This window comes from Lonchura striata, chromosome 3 (genome assembly GCF_050655825.1).
Source record: "Lonchura striata isolate lonStrDom1 chromosome 3, ASM5065582v1, whole genome shotgun sequence".
Lineage (NCBI taxonomy): Eukaryota > Metazoa > Chordata > Aves > Passeriformes > Estrildidae > Lonchura > Lonchura striata.
Genome location: NC_140705.1, coordinates 5,307,878 through 5,322,241, shown reverse-complemented (window position 1 = coordinate 5,322,241; position 14,364 = coordinate 5,307,878). Strand labels below are relative to the sequence as shown.

Sequence of the window (14,364 nt, the reverse complement as noted above, 5' to 3'; positions counted from 1 at the left end):
CTGGTGCAATACAAGCACTCTGCTGCTTCCAGTTTAGTTTACAAAGTTTGCAATGAACTGAAAAGATTCTTGTTGGTCTCACAACTCTTAATATTTCTGACAAAGAGCCTGGCCTGCAAAATACACAGGAACCCAGGTCCTTCTGTTTTTATTAATAACTAAAAGATAAAGTATCTTTGCCAATCTAGACTTCATTGGTTGTAAGAGCACGTCCATGTTCTCTCTTTTAACAGCATTTACAGGTGCAGCCCATATTTCCCTATGAGCAGTAGGTATCTTACTGCAAGCAGGTGCTACATTTTTTAAGTGCACACTGACCAGGTAGAAATTCAGGTATCACCAGATTAGATAATTCCACAGATACTGGGGAAAATTAATTACTTGTTCTTGATGGTCAAGACAGATAAAATAGTAGTAACACAACCACACCTGACAAAGCTAAATGCTATAAATTTCAATTAGCTAACATTAGTACACTGTGAGGAACGACTTGAAGGTATTGACTTGTGGCACCAGAAGTGTTTCCCAGCTCCAGGAGCTCAACACACCCTGCCCAGCACCACTACCAATCCTTCCCAAAAGAGAACTGCACATCAGGAAAAGAAAGGAGTATTTTATGAAAGGGTTTTAGGACGAAGATTTTCTAAAAACAAATTAAGTAAAGCAAAATAAACAAGCCCCAGATGAGATCACAGAGATAGGAAAATTTTTTGGTTTGAACTGGATTTTAGACAAGAGAGAATATTGTGCTGAATGTCAGAGTGCAAGCACGAGCAGGGATGCAAAAAAACTTCTGCCCATCAGTTAGGAGACAAAACTTCAGGGACTTTGAAGAAAAGTCTTCAGACAAAAACTACTGAACCATGAAATAGTCTCTAAGGGCAGTGATAGCAAACCTGATTCTCACTGCACTTCAAAACAACCAGAGAAAGCACTCTGAAAACATTCCTAAGGGAACAATCTGACATTGGCAGGGCAATGAAATTCATGATCTAACTGTATTTTTCCATCTTTAACGTCTTCTGGTAAGAGATCCTGAAGTATAATTTTTCATTTCACAGCAAATTGGAAGTACATACTGTTCAGTGTTTCTCCTTTTAGGCTCTACATTCATTGGTCAGATATGGTCAAGGACATGGATTTAAAATCTGCTTGTGTATTTTTAGAGTCACCTTAAAGGAATAGGGGATTTAGGTGCAGATACAACAGGTATTGTCAGAGGACAAGTCTAAAGAGACAGACAACTTGGTGGCACGTGATTTTGTTCTTTTCACTCATTTTTATTCCTGTAGGCATTTGGTCAAAGGTTATTGGCACAGCTTCACGGGTGAAGGTCTTTGAAAGAGCTAAACCACAGAATTGCCTATCTGTCACTTGGCAGCAAAAGGCAACATCTGTAGCTGCTTAAATAAATGAACACCCTGAACTGGAACCCTGGTCCAGAGCTGCTGTTTAACTTGGGATTACAATGCAAAACAGGACACAGTGCCCAGGCCGCCCACTCACTGCAGCCAGCCACAGCCCAATCTGCCTGTTCAGCACTTCTGGACCAGGTATGGCTGTCAGATCAGCTGCCACAGCCCAGCACGCTCTGCACCAGCACAGCTTGCCTGGATTCAGCTTGACAGACATAATTAAACAACTTGATTTGCTGCTCCAAGGTACAAGCTGACTACTATTGCTCTATTCAGTCTGCACTGTTTTGACTAAAATGCTTTGTAATTGTACATTAATGAAATTCAGAAGCAGCAGAAGATGGGTATCACACCTGGTTAACGCCTCAATGATTTAACAGCAATTTACAGAAACAGCAAAGTAGAATTTGGTAACTGTTAGGGTATTATTGCTCTTACTCTTATTTAAAATTATAAGCAACCACAACACATTCAAATTTGTATCTCAGTGACAATGTCTATGAGCAAATACAGCATCTTCACCATTCTGCTGAAATCACAGATTAACATCAGCTCACAGAAAGCAGAATGTGCACTTAATCATCCTTACTTATTAACTTATTCTTACTTAATACTTGACAGTGCTAGGTTAATGATCAAACCTGATTATCTTAGAGGTCTTTTCCAACCCAAACAACTCTATGATTACAGCCCTTCATACAACCCTCTGGAGATCTCCCAACTGAATTCTGTGCAGGCTTTTTTTCCCCATTACAGAGTTATGTCCCAAGGAGACTTTAGGTCTTCTTAGGCCACACAATTCTCACCTTCTTGAGATCCTCTTTGGAGAACTTCTCATAAGGATTTTGTTCTAAGTAAGCCATGTGCTCTGCATTGTTGGTTCCAAATCCTGGGCCTTTGCCTTTCTTACCAGTAAACTGTTCTCCAAATGGATGATGCAAAAGATCAAAATGAAGCATGGTAATCATTTCTTTCTTTATGAGTTCTTCACTTTTCTGCAAGTCTGTTAGAGGTGGTTCCACATTTAAGGGCCTAAGTATTGTTTCATTAACCTGCCCAGGAGCAAAGAAAGTTTGTAAATATAATATACACCAAAGAAAATATTAAATTAATGTATCCCCACTCAAGTACAAGTTTTATGTATCAGCTAAACCCCACAGAGCAGGTGCCAAAATCCCTTGTGGCGGAACACATGCAGCAATCTCAACAATTGTGCAGAAGAAATACTGGATGAAACTCTGCTGGGCTAGTTTCCTGAAAATCAGCACAGTCAAAAGATTTCGCTCTCTCATTATTTCCTTAGACTGTATTTCCTCCTATAATGGTAAAAATCCTTATTTTTAATTTTTGTTCTTTAACAGTGAATTTTGTTTCCACTTACTTCTGAGGGCCGTGGTAGATTCTTCTGCACAGCTTTGTGCATTCTCTTCAGTTCCTTGGCACGCTCTGCTTCCCGGAGAGCCTAAACAAACAAGCCAAGTGTTACTCCAGCCACTGGAACTCAATCAGATGCTGCTTAGGAATGTATGTGATATAAAAACTAATTGATCATTGCAGCAAAGATTCCTTCCAGTATACAGACTTCATGTTACTAAGCCAGAGCTAAATAATGTGATGATAACATAATTCACCTGCCTCTGAAGTGAATGGGAAGAGTACAGCAGATTAACTCTAAGAGAAAAGAGATCATCAGAAGGCATTTCCAGGCATCAAATTCTCCTTCAATCTCAAATCCAGCAAGATTTTGTTCTTTACACATTTATCTGTGTGACAGCTGCTCTAATTCTTCAGACATGAAATCCACCAGGAAAAGAAAGACTTTTAAATTAGCAGCTATGACTCTGTCATCTTCAATGACTTAAAGTAGACATTTCACTAAAACATTACTTGTGAAAGTGGAAAAACATGAGAGTTCTCTTTACAATGCACCTTCAAGCAATAATAAAGCCAATGTTGTCAGGAACTTCAGGAACAATGACCAACATGTTCCACGTTCTAATGCCAGCACGTCACATCTTCACTTGAAAGCGGGATGCTCTTCTCTTGTCTGATGGTACAACTCAGATTCTTTCCTCTATTCTAAACACATACATTACTTGTATTTATTCAGACTTTTTATTATGGTATGTATGCCCAAGACATACAAATACATGCATAAAACATGTTCCTCCCCTAATAGGACACAGTATCAAATTCTGGGAAATGGTTATCCCATTTAAAGATCAAAGCATAGGATTTTTAAAAATATTTTGTTCCTTTGTCAAGGCACAGCCATTGTTAAAAAGTTCTCTGGACTCAAAAATCCCATTTATTTTTATAAAAAAAATATATTTATATAAGGTGTATAATAGAAAGAGATTTGCAACACAAAATTTAGGCTTAGCAATAAATAGAAAAGGAACTGTTTTTAGAAAGATTTAAAGTGTCTCTGGTTACTAGCCAGTACAGGCATTTAACTGGCAGAATTTAGGCTTTTACTTTAATCAGCCTTCTTTGATTCTAAATCAAAACAAAACAACAAGGACCCATTCACAACTTGGCTGTCTGGGTAATCCTCTGGTAGTGGCCAAGGGTGCCAATTCCCTGAGTGACAGATTTTTATCTGTGTGCTACCAGCCTGCCTGAGTTTGTATACACTTGTCTAACCTTTCACAAACAGCAACTTTTAACCTTGAGAGAATAACCTGAAACTGAAAAAAGAAGCACAGCTCTTATGTGCCTAAAATGAAGCAAGTGCCACTGTAGAAAAAAAAAAATTAATTAAATTTTCATCTTCTGCAGGACAAACACAAGCAGGTAGGACACAAGCACTCTTAGGGACTTCATGGTAGAAAATTATGTGATACATAACATTAAGAAATTAAAAAAATTATTCAGAGAGAAAACTGATTTGGCCTCTGTGTGTGTATACTCTGATAGCAGCAAAGAAACAAGTAAATTTTACTTTGCTATCCTGTAGAAGAAGCTGTACCTCTTCCACTGAACAGGAGTGAAACAATGGGAACCACACAAGAAACACATTTTATTTTACACAAAAAGCATCATCCACATCTCACACACTGACCTGCTTGCGGGCTTCTATATCAGCAGCATCTTCTACAAAGGTTTCATCTACTTCATGTTCTTCAAGTTCCTTTTCTGCATTTTCAGGTAGAACAATCTCAAAGTCATTCTTTGGAGCAGGGAGGGCCATGAGCCCCATGCGCAGGTGCTCCCGAGACTCCCTCTCCTGTGGGAAGAGCAAGGAGACGTGATGTTTCTGGATTCATACCCTGAATGCAGGGCAATACACTGAGTGCAACATCAGACTCCATTCATCTGCATTAACAGACAGGAACAACACACCAATTATTCCCTGGCCACCTCAGTCTGCTGCAAAGCCAGAAAATACCAGATCTGGAAACTAGGGGAGTCCACCAGGGATTTGAAGCCTCAGTTTCCCTTCTAGCAGTAAAAACTCATTTTACTATAAAAAGGCTAAGAGAGAATCAAAGTATACGTACATCAAATAAACTTTCCTCAAGCTAAGAGGAACTCTGGAATTTTAAACTTGAAGAGTTATTTTTGTAAGAACATGCCAAACACTCGGAGTGGGTATCTTAGCTAGGCCAAAAAGAAAACTGCCGATAGCTCAGGTGGGAGATATTCAAAGCCACAGTCCAGGCTGCAGAATCAGCCACATAAAAGGAGTTCCCAAGGTGCTACCTATTAGGCATATGCCCTTTTATAGCATGTCTAATTGGCAGGGCCCATCTGGCTGAACCTCCAAGAATGGAAACATCTGTTGCCCAAGGTAATGAAAGAGACTGGATGGGACTCAGATTTCTGAACATCTCAAAGTCCTAATGGCAAAAATTAAACTCCTTTAGCTCAGTGTTGTCAACACGACAGACTGATGAAAAGGTCCTGTAGGTAAATCAGGAAGTCAAAATGATGAGGAATTTGAGGATTGTGTAGGATTGCAAGGAAAATGAATCTTTGCTCAAGATGCATTTCCTGCTCAGTTTCAAAGACAGAAATAGAGTGGAAACTTAACTATGTCTTCTCCAACAAACAGTTTTAGAGTGTGTTTACTGAACACACTGAAAGCCATTCTAAGCGGCAACACTTCTGTTCTTTTAAATAAAGACTTTATTTTATTATGGGATGAGGACAGACCCATAGACAGGTGGAAGAAGTAACAGTTATTTATTATAAAATAAAATTATTTTCAGCAGATGAGAACTAAAAACCTGAATATTAATACAGCACTGATTTCCACTTCTTAAGTACTACTTACCATTTGTTTAGCATAGGATGGGTCACTGTAATCTGCCATTCCCTCTTCTGGGTTGATGTTCAGTTTATCCCGTAGGGGAGTTCTCCCAGGAGTTGTGCCAAGTGCAGGTTTGGGAGTCAGTCCTCCTCGAGGAGTTAAGCTCTCTGACCCCTGAGAGGGTGTTCTAGTGAAGTGCAATTGGTCATTAGTTTTTTACTAAAGATCTCTACTTACAGAAGTCTGAATATTGGGAAAAGTTACATAAACACAGTCTATACATTCAATCTAGAGTTTTTTCTTGGGAGGCAGTGAAACTGAAAAGTGCAATTACAAGAATACTAAAAATAAATTGTTTAAGCCTGTCAAGGTAACCAAGGTCCTGTCAAGCTGAAATTTAGGCACATCATCATTTTAAGAGAAGCATCAGGAACTCCACCAACACAAACTCCCACTGCTGCTTTTGAGAGAAGAGCTTATCCAGTCACCAGGCATTATTCTGGGATACAGTAATCAGGATTGAATTGTAAGCTCTGATTTCCCCACCACCTGAGCAAGTCATTTGTGCCAAAATCATCTGGCCCAACACCTGTGCCATGTTGCAATTGAATGGATCATCCTAAAGTACCTCTTTGCTTTCACTGACTATTGAAGAAGTAATTAGATTATAATAATTACAGCATCTATGGTTAGGCAACATGGATGAAGTCTTAGATTTTGTCGGCCCTAATTGCTTCTCCTCTAGACTGGGAAGGAATATTGTTCTATATCCCAATGACCTACTACATGAATAAGGGGCTACTTCATGGATTGATTAATTTTTCCCTCTGCTCTAGGATTTGATTTTCCCACTGACAGAGCATCTCTACAAGCAAGCCAAGTTGACCCACAGGTATCATATTTACATGTGCAAATCTTAACTTCAGAACCTAAAAAAACACCACAAAAAATCCCAAACAACAAAATTAGAGCATCTCTACGTTTTAAAATATAAAATAACGCAAATCAACAGTCAGATCACTCCAGGTCAAATTCTACATTCATTTTGCACCACACTGACACCAAAAGATCTTCAAAAAAAGCACTCATTGCTGGAGCTGCTCTTTTAATTAAAAGATCAGGGCCTTTGCACACAGCTCCTGAACAAAATAAAGCTGCTTTGGAAAAGCTGCCATAAAGGTCCTTTTTATTTCCTTCTCCACTTTTCCTACTAACATGATACATGTAAAATTAGAACCTAAGTGGAAAAACCTGACACAAAATGTACCAATTGTAACATGTTTTAGCTGTATGGTATTTGACATTTGTGGGATATATATTTGATCACTGTAAGAGTTAAACCAGCAATTCTGTACTATTTAGATTGGCAATATAAGAAATATTTTATTTTGGATATATATGGCTTATAAAATATTTACTCCAGCTTTTCAAAAATTCAGTGTGGGTTTGGCTAAGGGACCTCCCACAACTTTGACTCCAAGGTAATACTTTGGAAAGGCCAGGATCCACATACAGAATGACACTCCAGCTTACTATTTATACTCCTGCACTACCCCAGAATAGTTTACACTGCTCCAGACCACAGAAGGCCACATTTTGGATCAGAACTCCAGTTAGCTGTATGAACACAGATGAGGAGGACATGGCTGAGCTTTCTAAAGATGCAGAGAAGGAGAAACTTGTACACAAGGGCTTTTAAATAAAGTAAGTTTCTTTTGAAGCTCTAATCATGGTAGTATTCTGCATATCAAAATCTGCTCTGTTCACCCACCTCCAAACAGACACATGCCTACCCCAGGCACATATCCCAAAAGCAGTCTGTTTACCTGAAAGGTGTGGAAAGCACAGTATTTGGAGTCTGAACAACCTGTTTCTGCGGTGTTACCCCTGAAAAGTCACTTTCATGCAAGGGAGTATTAAGACCTCCTTTCAGGGGAGTATCCACATTTGTGAGAGCCATCAGATTCTGGGCCTCCTGTATAACAGACAACACAAGCAGTGCTTCATCAAGATATTCACAGTCACATTTAACAGATTCAGTAGCAAGAACAGCTGAAGAGTTATTTGAATATCAGTTTGTGGAAAATGTTTAAAATTTCTTAGCTTTAACACCCATACACTGGTATATATAAACCCTACTGTTGCACTGAAAGGCATTTGAACTTCATTTCCAGTAAAATACGTTATAAGCTAAAGCTGCAAAAATTAGTGTGTTACTTATTGTTTCAGCTTCCTTCAGTTTGCCAGACTCCATAAATCTCCATAATTTGTTAGTGACTGAACACTCAAGTAATCCTAAGAATCCTGATTTTAAAAGGGAAGAGCACACTTGAACTCTGAAACCTGAATTCAATCAACTTTGTCCAAACTGCACTTCAAAGACAATGTTCCAAAAGCGATGGTCACTATTCAGATTTTTGTCCGTGACTCAACTGAGGCTTTTATGAATAACCCCCTTCTTTATTTCAGTTTTGCTTATGACAGTGAAGAATTAAGTTTTTCTACTGCAAATAGCAAATATATTCCCAGAAGACCACTAATCTACCTATGGATATGCATAATACTGTGACATTTATAATAAACTCCATTTGAAGGTGAGACTGACCATTCCTGCAAATATTGTACAGACTTTGATTATGATCTGCAGAGCCAGGAACTTTCTCTTTTCTCCTATCATGGAATTGCTGAAATACAGCTCATTGTCAACTCAGATGGTTTTTGGGGTTTTTGTTTTGGAGTGGGATTTCTAGGATCTTGTTTTGTCTTACACACTAGCTACACTGATTTAATTTATCCACTTCCACACATTCAACAAAATGTTACTCAACATAGCCAGTTTTTGAAAAATCCAGGCAATCAGAGGTTGCAAAGGCAGGTTTTGGCCAACCTAAATTTTAAGCCAACAAAGTGCTATGAAAATGCTCTTGCATTGTTGAAGTTAATTACTACTTGTTATGTGAAAGAGAAGTTGGACAATGTAAAATACACTGCTTTAAGGAGATGAACTCATACATCTTCTGCACTGAGAAACACACAAGAGAAGGGAAAATTATGCAAGATTCCAGGAGCATGGTTAAAAGCTTCACACAGTATATGACTAAAAGAAAAAAGAATCAGAATGTTTTGAAACACAGTGACAATTGATCAAATGCAAGGAGATCTGCTTCTATGCCCTTCAGTGTGTACTGAAGATTTGGATCGTTTCAAATCCCAAAATTGCACATAATCTAAGGAGTGTTTCTCCAGCACTTACACCTTGTATTCAGTTGACTCCTGCTCCAAAACTTAAAACCCATCCTGTACATTTATACTCTACCTGCAGGATCCTGTCCTGGGCTGCTGGAGTTTTGGGAGTCCTCAGAGCTATGCTATTGTTGGTTACATTATATTCAGAGAGAAGAGTGCTGGAAGCTGAGTTTGTGATTCCAGATTCCTCAGCAGTCTGCCGTGCAATCTCACTCGCTTGGCCAACTTTTACAACTTCTTCAAGTTCTGTATCAGATATCTTTGAAAGAGAAAATCCCAAGCCACAGTAAGATACAATGCAGTTATGAGATCCACTCAATAAAACAAAAAGCACTGTTTGGTATTGGCCTTTTAAGTTGTTTATAATCAGTAAGCACCTCACCTGAGGAGCTGGAAGAACCAGTTTACTCCTTTTCTTGGTAAATTCTGACACTCCACTGGTCTGCAGAATAGCTGAGGGCAAGTCTGACTCTTTCTTCCGTTTCATGTGTTGCTTGTCCTTTTTGCGCTCTCTTCCCTCCCTCTCACTGTTATTATGGAAAACACGATCATTTCAGAACACACAGAGCAGCTACAAAGTAACAAACAAGCCAAGAGCAAAAAGGCTGTACCCTTTTCAAACACTGGATATGCTGAAATAAAACACTGCAGGAAGAGTGGAGCACCTTGTGGGTGATTAGATGTGATCTGCAGATCTTGCAGCAGAACCTACTACAGGCCAATGTAATGCTTTTAAATTATGGACCTAGCCAACAGATTTAGCTTTTAGGCTGAATAACTACAATCAACAGGGTCACTGGATCAATAAAAAAAGGTCAGACCAAGAATTTGGATAGTAAAAAATAAGGGAATGTGAAAAGTCCTTTTTTCTCCAGCAGCTGCTAAAGGAAGGTTAACATTTTCTTTTGTGGAAAGTGGGAACCAATTTCTCTTCAGTCTTTAATAAAAATGGCATTTCCTTCAAACAGCAATGAAAGTAGTCAGTGAAATCATAACCTTCAGTCTAAAGCTCCCGCCTGATCCTCTGAACAAAGAGCCATGCAGAAAAATCAGTTAGTAACACCACATGAGTTAATAAACCAAATTGTACATGACACTGAAGTCTCTCAGTAAAAAGCAGTTTTGGCAGAAGTAGTGGGAAATGCAACTGTACAATTAAATATGTACCCAAGAGTGGCATTTAACTTCTCAACTACACTTTTGGGGATTTTTGGGATAGGATGGGGAGAAATTAAGCATTTAAGGACATCAACTTAAGAACAACTCAATTAAAAGTAATATTACAAATCTACTCCTATAAGCAATCATTGTAAGGTTATTTAAAGGACACTAAATACACAAGTAAATAAACTGCAAAAGAAAAACCTCAAAAAAATAAAACAGTTCTACTTAAAGAGCAAGAATTCACGTAAGGAACATTATTCTGATAGATAAAAGGTGAACTAGAGGAAAGAAAAAAGGTGATCATAGACAATAGGTGAACTAGACCTTTTGGAAAGATAAAACACAAAAAACTGAAAAGGCAAAGGCCACCTGCACTTGTATCTGTCCCATTGAAAATACATTTCCCACTCACATTATGTTTCCAAGACTTACCACACATACATATGGGTTGCTTTTTTTTCAAATACACGGTTCCCTCCTTATAACAACACACACTTACGATCTTAGTTCTCCATCCAGGTCTTGCTGACGCAGTCTCCTAAAATCTGCATCCAGGGACTGATAATTTTCTTCTGATGTATCATAAAAACCAGGGGCAGGCTTCTTTTCAAATGGAATTTCTGCATTGTAATCCACACCTCTCTTCTTTTTTCTTTTCTTCTGGATCTCAATTCCTGCAGCGCGAAGTTCTCGTCTTTTCTGGAGAGCAGCAAGACGTCTAAAGAAAAGTAACACCACATGATTTAAAATGTAGAGTAAAGAAAAGCAGTCCCAGGATATGAAACCAAATGCAAGTTTACCGAGCTTCCTCCAGCTGCTTCTCCCTGGCTTTCCTCTTGGCCTTCTTGCCCTGTGTATTTGCCAGACGTGCTCGAGCCTCAGACAGCATTTCAAGCTCATCTACAATAGTACAGATAAATACAGTAGTGAATCTGCACTTAAAAGATGAGAGTCAGAAAAAAGGTGACATTAAGATCAGAAAACTATCTTTAAAAGATGAATTAATCAATCACAGGCATTCTGTGTCATCACTAATCTCCAAGTCGTCCCAAAGTATTTACTGAATCACTGGCCAGGCGAAATGAAGACTTTTAGAAAAAAAGCCTATTGTTGAAAATAGTATCAATAAGTATCAACACCAAATCAAAATATTTACATAGAGAGGTCAACTGATCACATTAATGAAAGTAAAACTTCATTTGCATCCTTATATGAAAGTATTATCTTGCGAACCTGTTAATTGCATTTATTTCCAGAGCTGAGAGTGCTGTTTTTGTGAACCTGTGACTGTTCAAAACTACCAATGGTCCATTCATGGAATTTTAACAATGTTCATTTTTCAGTTTATAACATTGCTTTGTGCAAGGAAAAAGAAAGGAAGTCAGGCAGTCCTGTGCTTCAGCATGGATTAATATGAGAGGTGTGAGCTGATAGAAAATGATGAAGATACAGAATGCAAATGAGCAGAGCAGTTGTCAAAATAAGTAACAGCCAGTCATGGTAACAGATGAAGGTGACAGATAAAGGAGGCAAAAAGCACACCAAGGAAAGAAAAACTGGAAAAGTATAACTGACTGGCCAGATACAGAAATAAGACAAAATTTGCCAGTAAATTAATGACCAGGCAGCGGTGGAAAAAAAGGAAGAAACGAAGGTACAATGGGTGTTTAAACAGAAAAATCAAACAGATCATATTTCTATCAAAAAAGGTAAACACACTCCTAACTCACCTTCATCCATGTCAATGGGATCTGGCCTGGCAGGTTTGGTTTCTGGATTTGGATCGATTTCTCCAGGTTTCAGTTTCCGAGGATCATCAGCAGTTTCTTCCTCATTGTCTCTCTGAGCAGCTTTGTCCCTAAAAACACATTGTGTTTGTTTTCCAGCTCTTTGCTTTCCTCCAGAGTCATAACAACCACCCCTTAAATGTCTCCAAAGACTGACCATCAACAGTAACCTTATGCTCTGTACAATACAGTAAATCCGTTATACAATTCACAAGTGTGGTACAGTTCCATAATCTTAAACAAGACAAGAGGAAGAAACCAACGCAGTATTACATCACAACAATAAAACATTATATGAAATACAATTATGATACAGCTAGTAGTAAAGAAATCCCCTCAGGTAATCTTTAACAATAAAAACAAGAATTCAAACAGTGTAACAAAACTTAAAAATCAAGTTTTCTATTATGTTTTTTCTACTCAACCAGTTGCACCAGAATTAAGAATGCTCACAAGGGAAAACAGCACATTCTTTCTCTTCTCATGGCCAAAATGAACTCCTTGTAGCACAGATGGTATCTGCACATTCAGCCATTTCAACACATGTTTTATGTCTCTTTTCCTTCTCACATACCCATTCCTGCTGATCAGTCAGTCAAAAAATGCCCATACAGCCTAATAAAAGCATAAATCTTGACGACCCCTTAGTCAGAACAACCAGGAGCAGAAGAGATACACCTATCTCTATCCAAGCTGCTCTCCAGGTTCCAGGAGCTTCTTTCAAGCTAGTGAAGCGACTAAAAACAATCTTTAAAATCTGCTTACAAAAGGACTCAGTCAGCTTGAAAACACCCTAATTTACCATGGAAGAAGGGAATGACACACTGCTACAGCTCCACAGATTTTTTTGGGTATTCCTGGCTAATTTTCCTCTAGGCAAGCAGAAACTCACAGAAGAAATTCATAGTGTTCCAAGCACTGTGCAGCAGTTCTCCCAATGATGGGGGCAATGGTTCTCCACTGGGTTGGCATCAGCTTGGCCAAGTGCAACAGTTTCTCCTCCTCCTCCCGAGACCACTCTGTCTTTTTGATGCTTGGGTCCAGCCATTCGTACCTGTAGTAAGAGGCAAAAGTTAAGGATGACAGATCCAAGATATGCCCTGATTTGTCCTCAAGAGTGTTTTCATTACATATGTATTTGAGCTTTAAAATGCATTATTTATCCAGCACTTTTCATACAGATACTGCCTCTTCTTCCTTTTCCCATCTCTATTCTAGCAGTCATAGAATTACTCCTGGAAAAGAAAAGTAAAAATTGCAACTATCAGAGATAGAGAAATGGTAGAATTGTTTGGTCTGGAGCCTTCAACAATTATCTTACTAATCCTCAACTGTGCCAGTACTGTTATCTGTACAAGAAATATGCTATTAAATATGAGCAGTTCAGTACTTGAGAAACTAAGTCTGATTCTCAAATACATTTATGCTGCATCAGTATTTGCATCAGTTTAGAGCTCCTATTTTTTATAAAATATTAAATTTCACAGTGCAATTTCTTAACATTTACTCTCAAGCCAAACTCCCATTACATGAAATTAAAAAATTATATGTAAGAGAGATTAGTTTCTTACAATTTTACTTCCTTGGCAATATCCACTGATTAAAACATGTTTAAATAAGGGAAAAACTAATGTTTATAATTTAAAGTAATCCTGCATTTGCCAACACTGCAGTCACTGTCAAACAGAACATCTGGCTACTTTTATTCAACTACTTTCAAGCAATAAGAATTTGAAGTTTCCATGATAAAATCAAACAGTGTTAAAACTGTTGTTGGTCTGTGGACATAAGCTAGTCTGTGGTTACATTTTTTCCTAAATTTCCACTAATTATGAAGGTCATATTCCCATGCACAGCACCTCTCACTTACCATCTGGCTTTGCACTGCTTTGCTGATTTCCTGTGCAATAATGAGGCAATTCGAGACCACTGGTTTTTGCCATATTTCATAACAGCTGCTTTCAGAATTTCATCCTTGAAAAAACCATAAATAAATACCCTTATGAACTGCAAAACAGAAAGTCTGAGCTCAAGCAAAGGAGAACATGGTAAATTTCATGGGCTGTCCCAGAGGAAGCAGCATAACACAGCGTAACACTGCTACTTCTGTTCCATTTTATTCTCAAGAAAAATAAGGATTTGTATTTCAAAGGTCAATGAAATCTGTAAAATTAAATAAAATAGACACATAAATTATTGTTCCAAACTTCATATACCTAACAGAATTTCCCAAATTATTATTTTCAATGCTCTCTAATGCACTGGTGTTTAAAGGCTCTGTATGTCTTCACTGAAGGACAGCAACAGAGGTAAGGAAGTGTTTGGTAAGACATCACAATAGGAAAAAAAAAGTAGAATTGGCAGGCATCTCTGGCTGCCTTGTTTAAACAATACCATAAAATTATCTATTTTTCATATTTTAATGCAATTGGAATAAAAATGGAATAGATCGGCTTGGGAGCCAGGTTGTTCATATACAACAAAATGTGCACTGAGT

At 38.2% G+C, this 14,364-nt stretch overlaps 1 protein-coding gene across 1 annotated transcript in view; it reads right to left on the bottom strand.

The window, feature by feature from the left end:
* Positions 1–14,364, bottom strand: part of CDC5L (cell division cycle 5 like) — a 30,332-nt gene that overhangs the window by 13,223 nt on the left and 2,745 nt on the right. Inside the window, exons 2-13 of the mRNA XM_021527231.4 lie at positions 13,738–13,841; positions 12,760–12,921; positions 11,811–11,938; positions 10,881–10,980; positions 10,580–10,798; positions 9,299–9,443; positions 8,987–9,175; positions 7,497–7,645; positions 5,695–5,857; positions 4,480–4,644; positions 2,797–2,877; positions 2,222–2,467 (exon numbers count right to left, since the gene is read on the bottom strand). Of these exons, the coding sequence (XP_021382906.1) occupies positions 2,222–2,467; positions 2,797–2,877; positions 4,480–4,644; positions 5,695–5,857; positions 7,497–7,645; positions 8,987–9,175; positions 9,299–9,443; positions 10,580–10,798; positions 10,881–10,980; positions 11,811–11,938; positions 12,760–12,921; positions 13,738–13,841 (1,851 nt within the window). The remainder of the gene's footprint in view (positions 1–2,221; positions 2,468–2,796; positions 2,878–4,479; positions 4,645–5,694; positions 5,858–7,496; positions 7,646–8,986; positions 9,176–9,298; positions 9,444–10,579; positions 10,799–10,880; positions 10,981–11,810; positions 11,939–12,759; positions 12,922–13,737; positions 13,842–14,364) is intronic.